This window comes from Saccopteryx bilineata, chromosome 12 (genome assembly GCF_036850765.1).
Source record: "Saccopteryx bilineata isolate mSacBil1 chromosome 12, mSacBil1_pri_phased_curated, whole genome shotgun sequence".
Lineage (NCBI taxonomy): Eukaryota > Metazoa > Chordata > Mammalia > Chiroptera > Emballonuridae > Saccopteryx > Saccopteryx bilineata.
Genome location: NC_089501.1, coordinates 26,267,277 through 26,281,451, shown reverse-complemented (window position 1 = coordinate 26,281,451; position 14,175 = coordinate 26,267,277). Strand labels below are relative to the sequence as shown.

At 37.8% G+C, this 14,175-nt stretch overlaps 1 protein-coding gene across 17 annotated transcripts in view; it reads right to left on the bottom strand.

The window, feature by feature from the left end:
* Positions 1–14,175, bottom strand: part of L3MBTL3 (L3MBTL histone methyl-lysine binding protein 3) — a 122,979-nt gene that overhangs the window by 9,344 nt on the left and 99,460 nt on the right. For all 17 annotated transcript variants that reach the window (XM_066248075.1, XM_066248082.1, XM_066248083.1 and 14 more), the window contains one exon: positions 11,889–11,968. In XM_066248075.1, the coding sequence (XP_066104172.1) occupies positions 11,889–11,968 (80 nt within the window). The remainder of the gene's footprint in view (positions 1–11,888; positions 11,969–14,175) is intronic.

Genomic DNA, 14,175 nt, shown 5'->3' with positions numbered 1-14,175 from the left:
AAGTATACAGCTCAAAAAGTTTTCACAAAGTGAACACACCAGAACAAAATACCAGCACACCAGACCCTCGCGTTCCCCATGACTGCCTCCCAGATTCTCTACTCCGTTCCACTGGTCTGTTTACAGCAGCCCACAGTTTTCATTACTACCACTTTATAACTGCACTGAGATCTGTGATCCAGGTCTTCTTCAAGATTGTCTTGACTATCCTTACCCATTTGCATTTCCATATATATTTTAGGATCATCTTCTAAAAAAAATGCTAGGATTTAAATTAGGATTATACTAACTTTAGATCAACGTGGTGAAAAATAATATCTTTATAATATCGAAGTCTCCCAATCCAAAAAGAAGGTATACCTCTCCATTTCTTCGGATCTTCTTTAATATCTCTCCTTAATGTTGTGTCATTTTCATGACCATTTTTTGTTAATTTTTTCTCTCTGTACTTGATGTTCTATTTTGCTATAATAAGTGACACCATTTTTAAATTTTTATTTCCTACTGTTCTATTGTGGTTCTTTTATTACTTTTATCTTAAACAAGTCTAATCTAAATTTTGAATTGCTCTGAATGTTACAGAGTCATTAAGCTGAATTAAAACAAACAAAAACGAGACAACTCTGTCTTATTGGAGCTAACGCCCACGGGTCCTGGTTCTACCTGAGTGAACTCATACGGAAAATTCATCTGCTCCCCATGCAATATGTCGATTCTTCAAACATTTTTTAAAAACCCATCATGGTCCATTCAATGAATCAAAGAGTTGGGTTTGTTTGTTTGTTTTTTGTATTTTTCTGAAACTAGAAACGGGGAGAGACAGTCAGACAGACTCCCGCATGCGCCCGACCGGGATCCACCCGGCACGCCCACCAGGGGGCGACGCTTTGCCCACCAGGGGGCAATGCTCTGCCCCTCTGGGGGGTCGCTCTGCCGCGACCAGAGCCACTCCAGCGCCTGGGGCAGAGGCCAAGGAGCCATCCCCAGCACCCGGGCCATCCTTGCTCCAATGGAGCCTCACTGCGGAAGGGGAAGAGAGAGACAGAGAGGAAGGAGAGGGGGAGGGGGTGGAGAACAGATGGGCGCTTCTCCTGTGTGCCCTGGCCGGGAATCGAACCCGGGACTTCTGCACGCCAGGCCGACACTCTACCACTGAGCCAACCGGCCAGGGCTCAAAGAGTTGGTTTTAAGGTTTTAGGTTCTCAGTCTGTTTTACTTAATATTTGTTCTTAGCCAAATACATAAACCTGTTATTATTTTGTTTATAAATTGAAAAATATCTAAACAAGATGTTTTTATTTAGCATAAATATGGGGTAAGTTATAAACATCCCTTAATTTCAGATATTCCCAAGACTTCAGCAATTATTTGAAATAAAATATTTGTAATTCTTTCATGAGACAAACTTGTATGACATGGTAAGATTTCCAGTTCCACACTAGAGTCCAGTAGAGCAGACTTTAAAATTTATATTCTAGCCTGACTGGTGGTGATACAGTAGACAGAGCATTGACTATTCATTATAACAAACTACCCAGTTATAGAGTAGCAGTCCCAGGTTCAAAACCCCAAGGTCATCAGTTTGAGCCCAAAGGTTGCTGGCTTGAGCAAGGGGTCACTAGCTTGACTGGAGCCCCCTGGTCAAAGAGCACATATGAGAAGCAATCAATGAACAACTGAAATGACGCAACTATGATTTGATGCTTCTCATCTCTCTCCCCCGCCCCTCTCTCTTGCTAATAAATAAACGAAAAACCCCTTATATTCAAATTGCTTGCCTAAGTGACAGTCTTCCCTAAGTCATATGCTTATTACATAACTGTTTATATTCCATTAACACTGGCCTCTGTTCACTCTGTTCTAACTCCATTCCACTTTTATTCCATTCCCTACATTACTCACAGTTCATTTCTAATGTTCCTACATCACCACTCCTTAGAAAAATAACTGAGCCATTCTAAAGAAATGACTTTAATAAACCCTAAAGCTCCTATATTTCTGGTAGCTATTTCAAGTCTTTGAAGCTGATACTAAAAATAGGCGTAGACAGATACACACCACCCAATCCTCATGCCAACTTTGCCTCCTTCGCTTTAAGACTCTCCTGCCTTTGGCCGCTTCTTTCGTTCTACTGATACCCTTAGGCTCAGCGTTACTTTTTATATTTTTTATAGCTTTATTTAGACAATTAATTTTAACGGGGTGACATTGGTCAACTAGAGCACATAGATTTAGAGAAAAGATCTCCAGATCATTTGACATTCGATTATGTTGCTACTTCCTGATAAACGAGGCAAATGCAGTATCTGGCGGCCACAGAACATGCCGTTTCTTTGAAAACACAAGCTTTAGGCAGGATTCCAATCCAAAGGAACAAAGAAAACCACTGCATTTGAGTGAACGAGTATTTGGTTCCCCGAATCTTGCAGAAACGGGACGCCAGGTTTTTATTTTAACATGTAACACAGACCGTAACCCTTGCAAACAGACATCGGCTCCAGGAGCTGTCTCAGAGCCAAGAGGAAGGCAGGGTGAGTCTGAAAGTGCAGAGTGTGCCTCAGGACAAAGCCTCCTGTCCTGGAAGACATTTCTGCTAGGGCCATATTTCTTACCACCCTCCTCTCAAACTATTTACCTGCAGGGAAATCAAACTTTTAAAGGAGTTGTTCATATTTTTTGAAGTTTTCTTAAAATGAAAATTTTCCAAAGGTCTATCCTCAATTTTTTTTTTTTTTGCCCTCTTCCCGTTGGGGTTCAGGCTTTGGGCTCCCACACTCCTCAGTTCTACTCACTCCCGCAGCCCTGGGTGTTCACTGATCACGGTGTAGTCCGGGTCCAGTTCTTACTAACCCTTGCAGAGAGAAAATGTCATCAAGAAACTTGGTACTCTATCTAGAAACTCTGCAAGTGACAATGTTTTACGAATGTCAGGAATACACATTTCTGTAGCCTGAGAAAGTGAAGGGAGGAGGAGGGACAGGAAGAAAGGAGCGATCTCAACAAAACTAAAGAAGACGCCCAAATGCTTTCAAATGGCTTAGGCAGGCCCCCGGTGCTCCCCTCTCTGCAACAGAAAACAGTGTCTTTCTGTGGTTATTTTTTCTTTCTCCAGAAACAGTTTTTATTCTAGTTTCCTTAGAAAAATAAATCAGGACAGAAAGGTTTAAGCAGATGTAGGTAAAAATATTTTAGGCTAACTGAGAATGACTAAAATAAGTATGTAATAGGAATTTTCATTCTTCCTGATTATTGGTTCAACAATTGATACATTTATTTGTAGAACTAAAAGTATCTTTCTCAAAAGTGGCAAGACAAGTATTAAGAGAAACCATATAGTATATTACCATGCAAAGTGCTGAAGAGCAGAGAAAAATCGTAATATTCATTATGTTTATAAACATCCCAATCTTCTCAGACTAATATTCAAGCAAATAATCACTATTTTTGCTTAAACATTGTTTAGTGAAACATACACATATGAATGAGAGAGACAGATGTGAAGACCTTCAGGTCATACAAGGAAGCATAAGGATTAGAATGTTTTATTAGAAAGGAGGTAAAAGAAAATATTTTAAGGCCAAATTTAAACAAAATCTATTCAGAAATCAGACCAAGGCCAGCTAAAAATTAGTTCAGTCTTAGAATACTGTACCACCAAGATCCTTGGCCTACAAGCCATGAGCTTTTGTATGGGGACTGTTCTGCTAGGATCTTTTTTATTTTTATTATTATTATTTTTTACAGAAACAGAGAGAGAGTCAGAGAGAAGGACAGACAGGGACACACAGACAGGAAGGGAGAGAAATGAGAAGCATCAATTCTTCATTGCAGCTCCTTCATTGTTCAATGATTGCTTGCTCATATGTTCCTCGACTGGGGGCTACAGAGAGCGAGTGATGCCTTGCTCAAGGCAGGGACCTTGGGCTCAAGCCAGCACCATGAGGTAACATCTGTGATCCCACACTCAAGCCGGTGACCCCATACTCAAGTTCATGAGCCTGCGCTCAAGCTGGCAACCTTGGGGTTTCAAACCTGGGTCCTCTGCATCCCAGTCCAATGCTCTATCCACTTTGCCGCCGCCTGCTCATGCACTGGGATCTTTTTAAAAAGTCAAACATTCACTTCCTGGTATAGGACCTGCCACCATCAGGATCAGCAGAATGCTCTGGATGGATCAGATCACACCTTCCAGTGACTTTTTTTTTTAAAGTTTCCCATTCTTATCATTATGCTAAGTGGCTATAAAATACTCAAAGTCTGAAAAAGCTTTGGGCAAAGTCTTTTCTCTCACCAGAAATTAGTTCCCCTGAGTTACTATTCTTTGACTCAGCAATTCCCAGTCTAGAAATTCATCTTAAGAAAGTAATTTAGCATGAATGCTAAAAATCATCTATAAGAAAGTCATCATTCTTTGCTAGGTACATAATTGTATCCAGAAAGAAGACAACATATTCCAGCCTCTCCTGCAGCTAGATGTGGCCACATGACTAACGGGATATAAGCAGAAGTAGTATTTGCAATATCTCGGAAGTACCCATAAAGGGTGAGAGTACTTCAAGTGCCCACTGACCACTCCCTCCATCTTTTTTTTTTTTTTGTATTTTTTTGAAGCTGGAAACAGGGAGGCAGTCAGACAGACTCCTGCATGCGCCCAACCGGGATCCACCTGGCATGCCCACCAGGGGGCAATGCTCTGCCCATCTGGGGCGTTGCTCTGTTGCAACCAGGGCCATTCTAGCACCTGAGGCAGAGGCCACAGAGCCATCCCCAGCGCCCAGGCCAACTTTGCTCCAATGGAGCCTTGGCTGTGGGAGGGGAAGAGAGAGACAGAGAGGAAGGCGAGGGGGAGAGGTAGAGAAGCAGATGGGCGCTTCTCCTGTGTGCCCTGGCCAGGAATCGAACCCGGGACTCCTGCACGCCAGGCCGACGCTCTACCACTGAGCCAACTGGCCAGGGCCCACTCCCTCCATCTTGATCCTCCTTCTTACTGGATAGAATACAATTAAATGCCTAGTACTCCAGAACTACCAGTGACCAAAATATGGCCTTGGGAATAGACACTGTGCAGCAGAGCAACAAGATAGATGGAACCCGATTTCCTGATACTGTTGAGTACCACTAAGTCCTAGAACACTTCCTCCTGAACTTCTATGTGAGAGAGAAACCCCACTAAGCCACTTACAGGTATTTTATGTCACACACACAAACACACACACACACACACACACACCTAATTCTAATCACTACTACAATGTAGAGCAACAGTGCTTATAGTAGTGAGAGATAAAAATAAAAAACTATTTCAGATAACCAATAGAGATTGGTTCATTAAATGATGACACCCATCCACAGAGGCAATATTTAATATTACTTTATAATTAGTATAAATATTTATGTAAAAATGCTTATAATATTACAGTTTTAAAACTGCAGGTTAGTTTATATAATATTTCATATATAAAATGTCCAAAAAAATAGATACCAAATTCAGACAATAGTATCTGAGAAAATAAACTATAGGTAATTTTTATTTTCTTCTTTTTAATTCCCTGTATTTGCCAATTATTCTACCATATGTATTATTTTAATAAAAGTTATATACAACTAGGAGCTGATATTATATAAACTACTTACTGTTATTCAAAAGTAATAACAAAAAAAATGAAAGCCTCACTTTAATGCCTTGGAAGGCAACTTTATGCATTTTGGGGGAATTAAAACATCATTAATTCCTGGGCTTCTTTAATATCAGAAGCAAGAACATATTAAGTGAGAATGAAATGTTAAGTGTTAACAGAAATAACTTTGTGGATCTTTATATGGTTTTACTGCTATTCTATCTCTCTAGACAATTATCAAATGAGAATATTTTTCTTATGATGATACTCAGAGAATGGATAGTAAAGGCCTGCCTCTACTATTTACAATTACTATTTGCTATGCAGAAATCATTCACTTGGAATTATTTCTTCAGCATTTACAATGCGTCAGAAACTGGGAGACTATGTCAATATAGCATTTCCTTGCAGACTTCTTTGAAATGAAGTAGATAATCATGTAGCTGTCCAAACTAACAATTTACAAATGCAAACTCGCCTACCGTGTTGTTTCTCAATTCTGGTTGCGAGTACAAGTATTAAAATTCTTGTTTAGCTGAGGGTTAGAAAAAGCAAAGTGGAAGATTACCGTATTTTTTCGCTCCATAAGACGCACCTGACCATAAGACACACCTAGGGTTTTAAGGAGGAAAATAAGGAAAAAAATATTCTGAACCAAACGGTATGTCAAAATATTTAATAAAATACTGTATGTTTCGCTGCATAAGACAGATGCACCTCGCATTTCCCCCTCCACTTTTGGGAGGGAAAAAGTATGTCTTATGGAGCAAAAAATACGGTAACCCTTATAATTAGATATTTCTGCTAAAGTTGATTGTGAAAAAAAATCCTCCAATGTTTCATGTAGAATAAAGACAATAAGACCTCAGTATAAGGAATGCCATCTAAACCGAATGTAAGTCTTTTAGTAGAAAGAAATGGTCCCCATGACTACGGAGGGTGAGAGCCCGCCTCCTCCAGGACAGCTCCCATTGGGGCCCAGCAGAAGCACTGCACGGTTGGCTGACCAATCAGGGTGAGTCCCAGAGACAAGAAGAAGTCTCCATCATGTGTCCTGCACTTTCAGTCTCAGCTCTCTCTCGGCTCCCTCATCCCAGGTCTGAACAATGCTGAATTGACAAGCCACAGCATGAGTTCCCACTGACCTCTTGTCATGACTCATTACCACCTCTGTAAGCCAGTGACAGAAATGAGACTACAAACTGCCTTGTTTCATTTTAGTTTCAAAACAATGCTCAGAAGTAGTTATCCCCTAAGGTGAGGAAACGGGCCTGACAAGCTCAAAGCCACACTATGAGACAGGGGCAGCATCAGAAAGCGATCCTGGATCTTTTGTCTCCTAATACAAAACATAGGGTCATGGTCAAGATGGTGAGTGTAACAATATGATAAAATTAAATTCAAATCCCTGATCTGGCATTGATTGGCTCTATAGTCTTGGCCAAATTGATGTAAAAGGATTGCTGTAAAAATTACATATTTTTAAAATGCTTATCCTGGTGTCAGACATAGAGTACATAGAGACTCAGCTAACAGCAGAAATTATTCCTGTCTTGAAAGAAAGGCCTTCTACTGAGTGCATTGGATAAACAAAGGCAAAAATGAAAAGGAGTCAATCAAAAACTCTTTAAGGGTTTAATAGTCCATAAGTTTATAAAAATATGCTCTTATGGTAGAGAAAAAAAGCCAAGGTAGAAGAAATGGATATATCTGTTAACTAAAAAAATGTGTGCATACACACATATATATCTTTTAATGGGAGTTATAACTGGTGACTAAATATAAAAGGATGAACAGTAGTGACTGGTTAAATATATGCATCGCAACATCAAAAAATGTAGATAAAATCCGCTCTAAGGTACTTAACCCAGGTATGAGAGATATCTGAAGATCATTTCAAAGGTAACTACCTAAATAACAAACCAATTCCTATGGAGTGCAAAAAAGCAAGCCTGAGTTTTCAAATGAGAATCTAGTATATTACAAAATGAAATTCAACTAGTTCTGCACATCAGCCCCCATGACAGAGGATGTTTCCATGAGAGAAGAAACAGAACTATACCTTTCTCAGAAATACCAGAGTTTATATTCGAAGAACAAGACAATGTTGGATATAAAAGGAGGGTACAGACTGCTACTGTAAAAAGTCATGCTAAAGGTAGAGAACAGTAGACTTGACAGAACAAGCGCTAAGTAAGATATTTCAACTTGAGAGATGTATCTAAAACAACAAACAAAATTTACAGTTGTCAAAATATTGCCCTGCAGGACTCCTCTAAGATCCAGCAACAAAGGGTAACTTCAGGAACAGCTGACAGCTCCCAAAACCTGTTCTAGAGCTAAAAAAAGCATCTGTTTTAACTTTCCCATGCAATGCTGGCTGTCAGACCAACTGTTAAATATTTTGAGTATCATCTCTTGGATCTAACCCAAGAACAATAAAATTACCAGTAAAAAAAAACAAAAGGTAAAAGAAATAGAGCAGAAGTAATAATCAAAATTTATTTTTATTTATTTTTATTTAGTTAGTTTTTTAGGTGAGAGGAGGGAAGATAGTGAGGCAGACAGCCACATGCCCCCGACCTGGGATGATGCTCTAGTATTGAGCTGTTTTTAGTGCCTGAGGCTGATGCACTCAACCAAGTGAGCTATCCCCAGTGCCCGGGTCCATGCTCAAACCAATCAAGCCACTGGCTGTGAGAGGGGAAGACGGAGAGAAGGGGGAGAGGGAGGTGAGGAAAAGCAGATGGTTGCTTTTCCTGTGTGCCCTGACCGGGAATCAAACCTGGGATGTCCATATGTCTGGCTGATGCTCTATCCACTGAGCCACTGGCCAGGGCAAATAATCAAAATTTTAACTAGAAAGTTTCCTGGATTTAAAAAAAGACCTGGGTCTTAGAAAAAATCAAGACTTCATGACATCTCAGATAAAATAATTAAAAACAAAACAAAACAAAAAAAAAACCCCTGAATTTAGGAGCCAGGCTTATTGTTTGAAAAAAGATTAGAATGAATTAGGCTGGCCTATCCTCATCCATGTAAAAGGATGTTTACTTTTTCAGTTTTATTTTATTTTTCTTAAAGGAAAATCAGAACCCAAACAACTGGCTGGATGTAGTAGATACTGTGGTATACCACCCAAATTTCCCTTCAGAACTGGAACATTCATACTCAATGTAGAGACGCAGACGCCTGGTTCTCTCCCCTGCATTCAGGATAACTACACACTTATCATCCCGAGCTCCTCATGGGCTTGACTGAGCCTCAGTTATAATTGTATCACAGCTCACCTTCGCATTGTGCCCAATTCTGCTTCTCTCACTCTCTCACAGGTGCTGTTCCCATGAGTACTCACCAATAAACCTGCACGCAACACTCTCAAGGTTTGTTTCTAGGGAGCCCAATCTAAGACACTAGATCATAGCTCCACTGAGAACTGAGAGGCAGGGGACAGAAAGAACTGAACACCTCTACCTACTGACTTAGATCTGAGCTAACCCCAGTGTCACCTAGACATAATAGCTCTCACCATAAAACCTCATTTTGGACTGAAGGTTCATGGAGTCCAGGGAAAGACAACCAATAAACTATTGAATAATAAAGTCAGAAAATGAATTCTAAATCTCCATACAAAATGAAATTGGAATTTTTAAAAAAAAATACAGAAAATTCTGAAGCTCAGAAAGAAGTTAAATGAAAACCAACAATCATAACACAATTCCACTACAGATAAAATTAATTTTATAACAGTTTTATCTAAAATAGCTCAAAACTCTAAAAAAGTCATCGAACTCACTACAGGAGGCTAAATCTAGATGAGATATTAACAGGTACATCTCCTTTAGAAGAATTAGTAACACAAAAACTCAGGCATCTGAATCAAGAAAAATAGAAAAATATATACAAAGTTTGAAAAGATAAAACTACCATCAAAAAAGAATACCTTTCCAATCATCTATTAATAAACTTAAAAATCTCTATTAAATAAACTATTTTCAGAAAAAAATTATTAAAATCAGCTCAGCAAGTAAAAGTTAAATAGATATGTGTCAGGAAGAAAAGCTGAAATTTATCAAATCATTATTCTCTAAAAAGTTCACAGTCTACATGAATATAGGAGCAAACGGATAACGGACGGCAGGCCAGCAGGGGCAAAAAGGAGAAGGGGATTGAGAGGTACAAACTGGCAGTTATAAAATGAATAAGTCACAGGGATATAACGCACAGCATAGGGAATACAGCCAATAACATCATAATAACTTTGAACAGTGACACATGCTCACTAGACTTCATAGTGATTGCTTTGCAAGGCATACACAGGTGCTAAGTCACTGTGTTATACACCAGAAACTAACTAGTATGTTGTATGTCAACTATCACTTAATAAAATAAAATAAAAAGGTCATCCAACCATAAAGATGCCAATGGGTAAGAAAACAAACAAACAGAAAGCAAAGTTCAGTCTAGAAGATTTTACTATGAATCTACCTGAACTTTCAGAAATCAGTTGATTCCATCCAACAGACACTTATTCCACAACATTATTACTGCTTCTACTAGTACTTGCAGCTAATACTTCAGCCACTGGTGCATCTCATCCTCCCGATAATCCAATGATGCAGGTACTGTTACTACGTCAAGTCTACAGAAGAGGAAACTGCCCAGAGCCAGCCACACACGAGTAAATGGTAGAGCTGAGATGAGAATGAAGGCTGTGCTCCAAACCACCATTCAAAGACAGAATGAAGAGCCTTTATCTAAGAACCCAATATACCCTGATGATAAAACCTTTATAAATTGTTTTTCTCCCTTTCTAAAGACCAGAAACGAAAATTTAAAATAATCAAATACTTGCTCAGCACTGCCTATGTGCCAGACATTGCTGTAAGCAAGTTAGGAACGTTGCTGCACCTAATCCCCATGATAACCCTGTGAAGAGTTACATCAGCACCCTTCTAGATAAAGAAACAGAAGCACTCAGAATGTGTTCACAAGTGAAATGTCCAAGATTACACATCCAACAGGTGGCAGAGCAGGTCTGCGAACCTTGGCCATCTGTAGGGCTTGTACACAGTGCTACATTAAATGCCATGAAACATACTGAAGAAAGAGTGAATATAAAGTTTAAATTAATCATAAATTACTGCTTTATGAAAATCAGATATGAAAAGCAAAGCATCCCTATGGAATAGGTCATTACAGGCAAACAATCATTTGGTGCCCTTCTCAAATCTTCATGATAATCTGAACCAAAAAACACACATGAAAAGCAAAGTTTCCAGGGACAACCATGAAAATCATAATCAGGCCAACATTTTCTTCTAAAAATATATATAGCTATATATAAATTATAAATACAATCTATACTATGATGAACAGCCATTATGACTTCACTGCATAGCTAAGCCATTGTAACATCTTTTTAGCAAAGATGTTAAAACCCATTACTTTCTTCAATACAACTTAAAGCATTCAAGTGATTTTCTTTTCATTTGTGGTATTAGATTAAGACCATATTAATTCTATTTGGATTTCAATACACATTCTTAGATGACTTTAAAATATGTGAAGCAAGTGACATCAATAATATAAAAAAAAATGTATGACAAGGACCAAATATAATGTCTTATCCAAACTTTACATACTATATGGTACATATATGTGAAAGACTATAAATATAGGTCATAGGTAAATCCATATCATTATGAATTACATAATATATATATATATATATATTTTTTTTTTTTTGTATTTTTCCAAAGTTAGAAGCGGGAAGGCAGTCAGAGAGACTCCGGCATGCACCAGACTGGGATCCACCCAGCATGCCCACCAGGGGGCAATGCTCTGCCCATCTGGGGGCATTGCTCCATTGCGACTGGAGCTATTCTAGCACCTGAGGTGGAAGCCATGAAGCTGTCCTCAGTGCCTGGGACAAGTTTTGCTCCAATGAAGCCTTGGCTGCAGGGAGGGGGGGGGAGAGATATAGAGACGAAGGAGAGGGAGAAGGGTGGAGAAGCAGATGGGCATTTCTCCTGTGTGCCCTGACCAGGAATCAAACCCAGGACTTCCACACACCGGATTGACACTCTACCACTGAGCAAACCAGCCATGGCCAGATACTATATTATTTCTTAACAATAAATTGTACTGTCTGTTTTAATGAAACAAACCAACCAAATAAGTTTATTTCTAATATAAAGGTGACAGACAAATCTAGTTAAGTTTTGATTGTGGAGTATTACTCGTAATACCCATTAATAATATGGCTACCTCTAGCTTCATGTGACGTCCTCACTTCACTTTCTGGCCTCTCTTCAAAGTCTTCTTTGACATCATCAGCATGCTGGTCTCTGAAAAAAAATAGGCATTTCAATATTTTGTAATAGAAGCATTTTAAAAAACTGGTTCAGCACTGTCTCTCAGCAACATTTTTTCTTAATTAAAAAAATGGTATCTCCTAAAATGTTAGAAAGAATTTTTAGTTCTAAGAAGCAATTAATGGCAATAACATCCAAATGTCCATTTTCCTCATTATTAATTTTCATTTATAGTTCAGAAGAAATATTTTAAAGCTAATAATGCTATTAACATTAAGTATTCTAAGAACCGTAGCTACTGAATAATTCATGTTCAAATTAAGACGTATTCATGAGGAATTTGGTACTGTTTGGAAAGACAATTTACGGAAAAAAAAAATGCTTTGAAAGTCCATACCATTTAATCAATTCACTATCTAGTACTCAGCTCCAGGACCTAGGGCTGAGGCTGAGACTAGCTCAGGAGACTCAAACTCAATTCAAGGAAGTTTTGTCTGGCTTAATCAGTTCAAATTCACAGGCTGAGCGGATTCTACCTCTTTTAGATCAGGAGTGATCTAATGCTAATCTGAACTTGACAAGGATGCTCTGAAACGGAACAGACTTCTTACAGTCTTACTTCATGGCTTCACGCTTAAGTCAGGAACAAAATGGCTTTAAAGAGAACCAAGCACAAGCCACTTTTATTTTCTTTAAAGCTAAATTTCAGGGATTTAACATTTTTTCAACCTAATTTATTCCATTCTCAGAGTTCAAAAGAAATCTCACTTTGTAATTTCTTAGAACTATCAAGGCTAATGCTTGTCTACACACCTTAGTGCTTTATAATAATACCATGTATTCCTGATGTTCTGTTATTTCATAGGTATTGTTACCTTTACAAATATATGCTGAGTTTCTTGAAGACCCAGACCATACTTTCACTGGTAAGTTTTAAGAAAAGGGCAAACATATTTAAAACCAAATATTCCAACTAAATATAAAGGAGCTTAATAGTCTTAATTATACAGGTACTAATTTATTCTCTATTTGGAATAATAATTTAACAGAATGATGTTAACACAGTAAGTATGCAATAAATGTTTACTTCTTCTTAGAAAGGTCATTTCCAGGGACACATGAGTTTTCATTGGGTTCTGAGCTCCTTGCCTTAGTTCAGACTAAGAACAACTTATAACAACTGCTGAAGAGTATTTGCTAACTTAATAATAGAGAAAATCAGTTACTATCCAATAAAAATATTTTCCCCCAAATTTAAAGAACTAGGGAGGTTCTTATTCCATAGAAAGTGGAAAGATGGCGGTATAGTAAAAACAAATATAAGAACATCATTGATAATAGGAGAAAGAACATTAGTTGAGATGATAAAACTTTGTCTTCTTTGTAAAAAGACTGCTGATACATACTTGGTAATTTTATGCTGAAATCAGCTTATTATGCTAAAATGAGCTGATGTGATCTTCTGAACTAATTTTATATTAAACTGGAAATGATTTTGAGCTCTCAAATCTATCCCAGTATTATGGCCATTGAAAAAAGTTGTTTATGAATAGCTATATTAATATTTTTTAGAAATAATCATACATCCCAGTGATAAAATTGTCACTTCTCAAAGAATATAAATTCCCAATTAGTTACTACAGATTTCCTAAAAGCTTTAATGGTTAAAAAAACAAAAAACAACAAAAAAGGGACAAACTGAGATCAAAGGCTACAATAGTCTTAGAACTTTCTGTATGTTTCTGTTTTTATGATTGGAATTGTCCAACGATAATTAAGTCACATTTTTGCTTAATAAAAAAAGGAACAATAAATCATATTATTCCTTTAAAGTAACATTTATTAAATAAAGGTATAAGACTTAAGTATGAGGAAAGTTCTTTTGTAGTTTTATTTTATGAAATGAAAGAGAAGAACCATTTTCTGAGAGGGAAGAGACAGAAAAGGAAAATAAGGTCTTTAATCCACAAAGTTTCTTCATGCTGGCTCTGCCATAATCCATCCCAAAAGAAAGGCAAAATGAAAGGTATTTGCTCTTATACTTACATTGCTTCATTCCTGAAGCATGTTCTGTTGTTACTGTCCCTACTTTTAACTCGTGATATTTCATTATATTGAGCCCATATAAAGTCAGGAATACATAAACAATGGTATTTATTTTTACCAACACGATTCAAATAAAGTACTAAGAAATGTTTACTGAATGTTTTATTTACAATTAATATACTGATTCTGCTAAT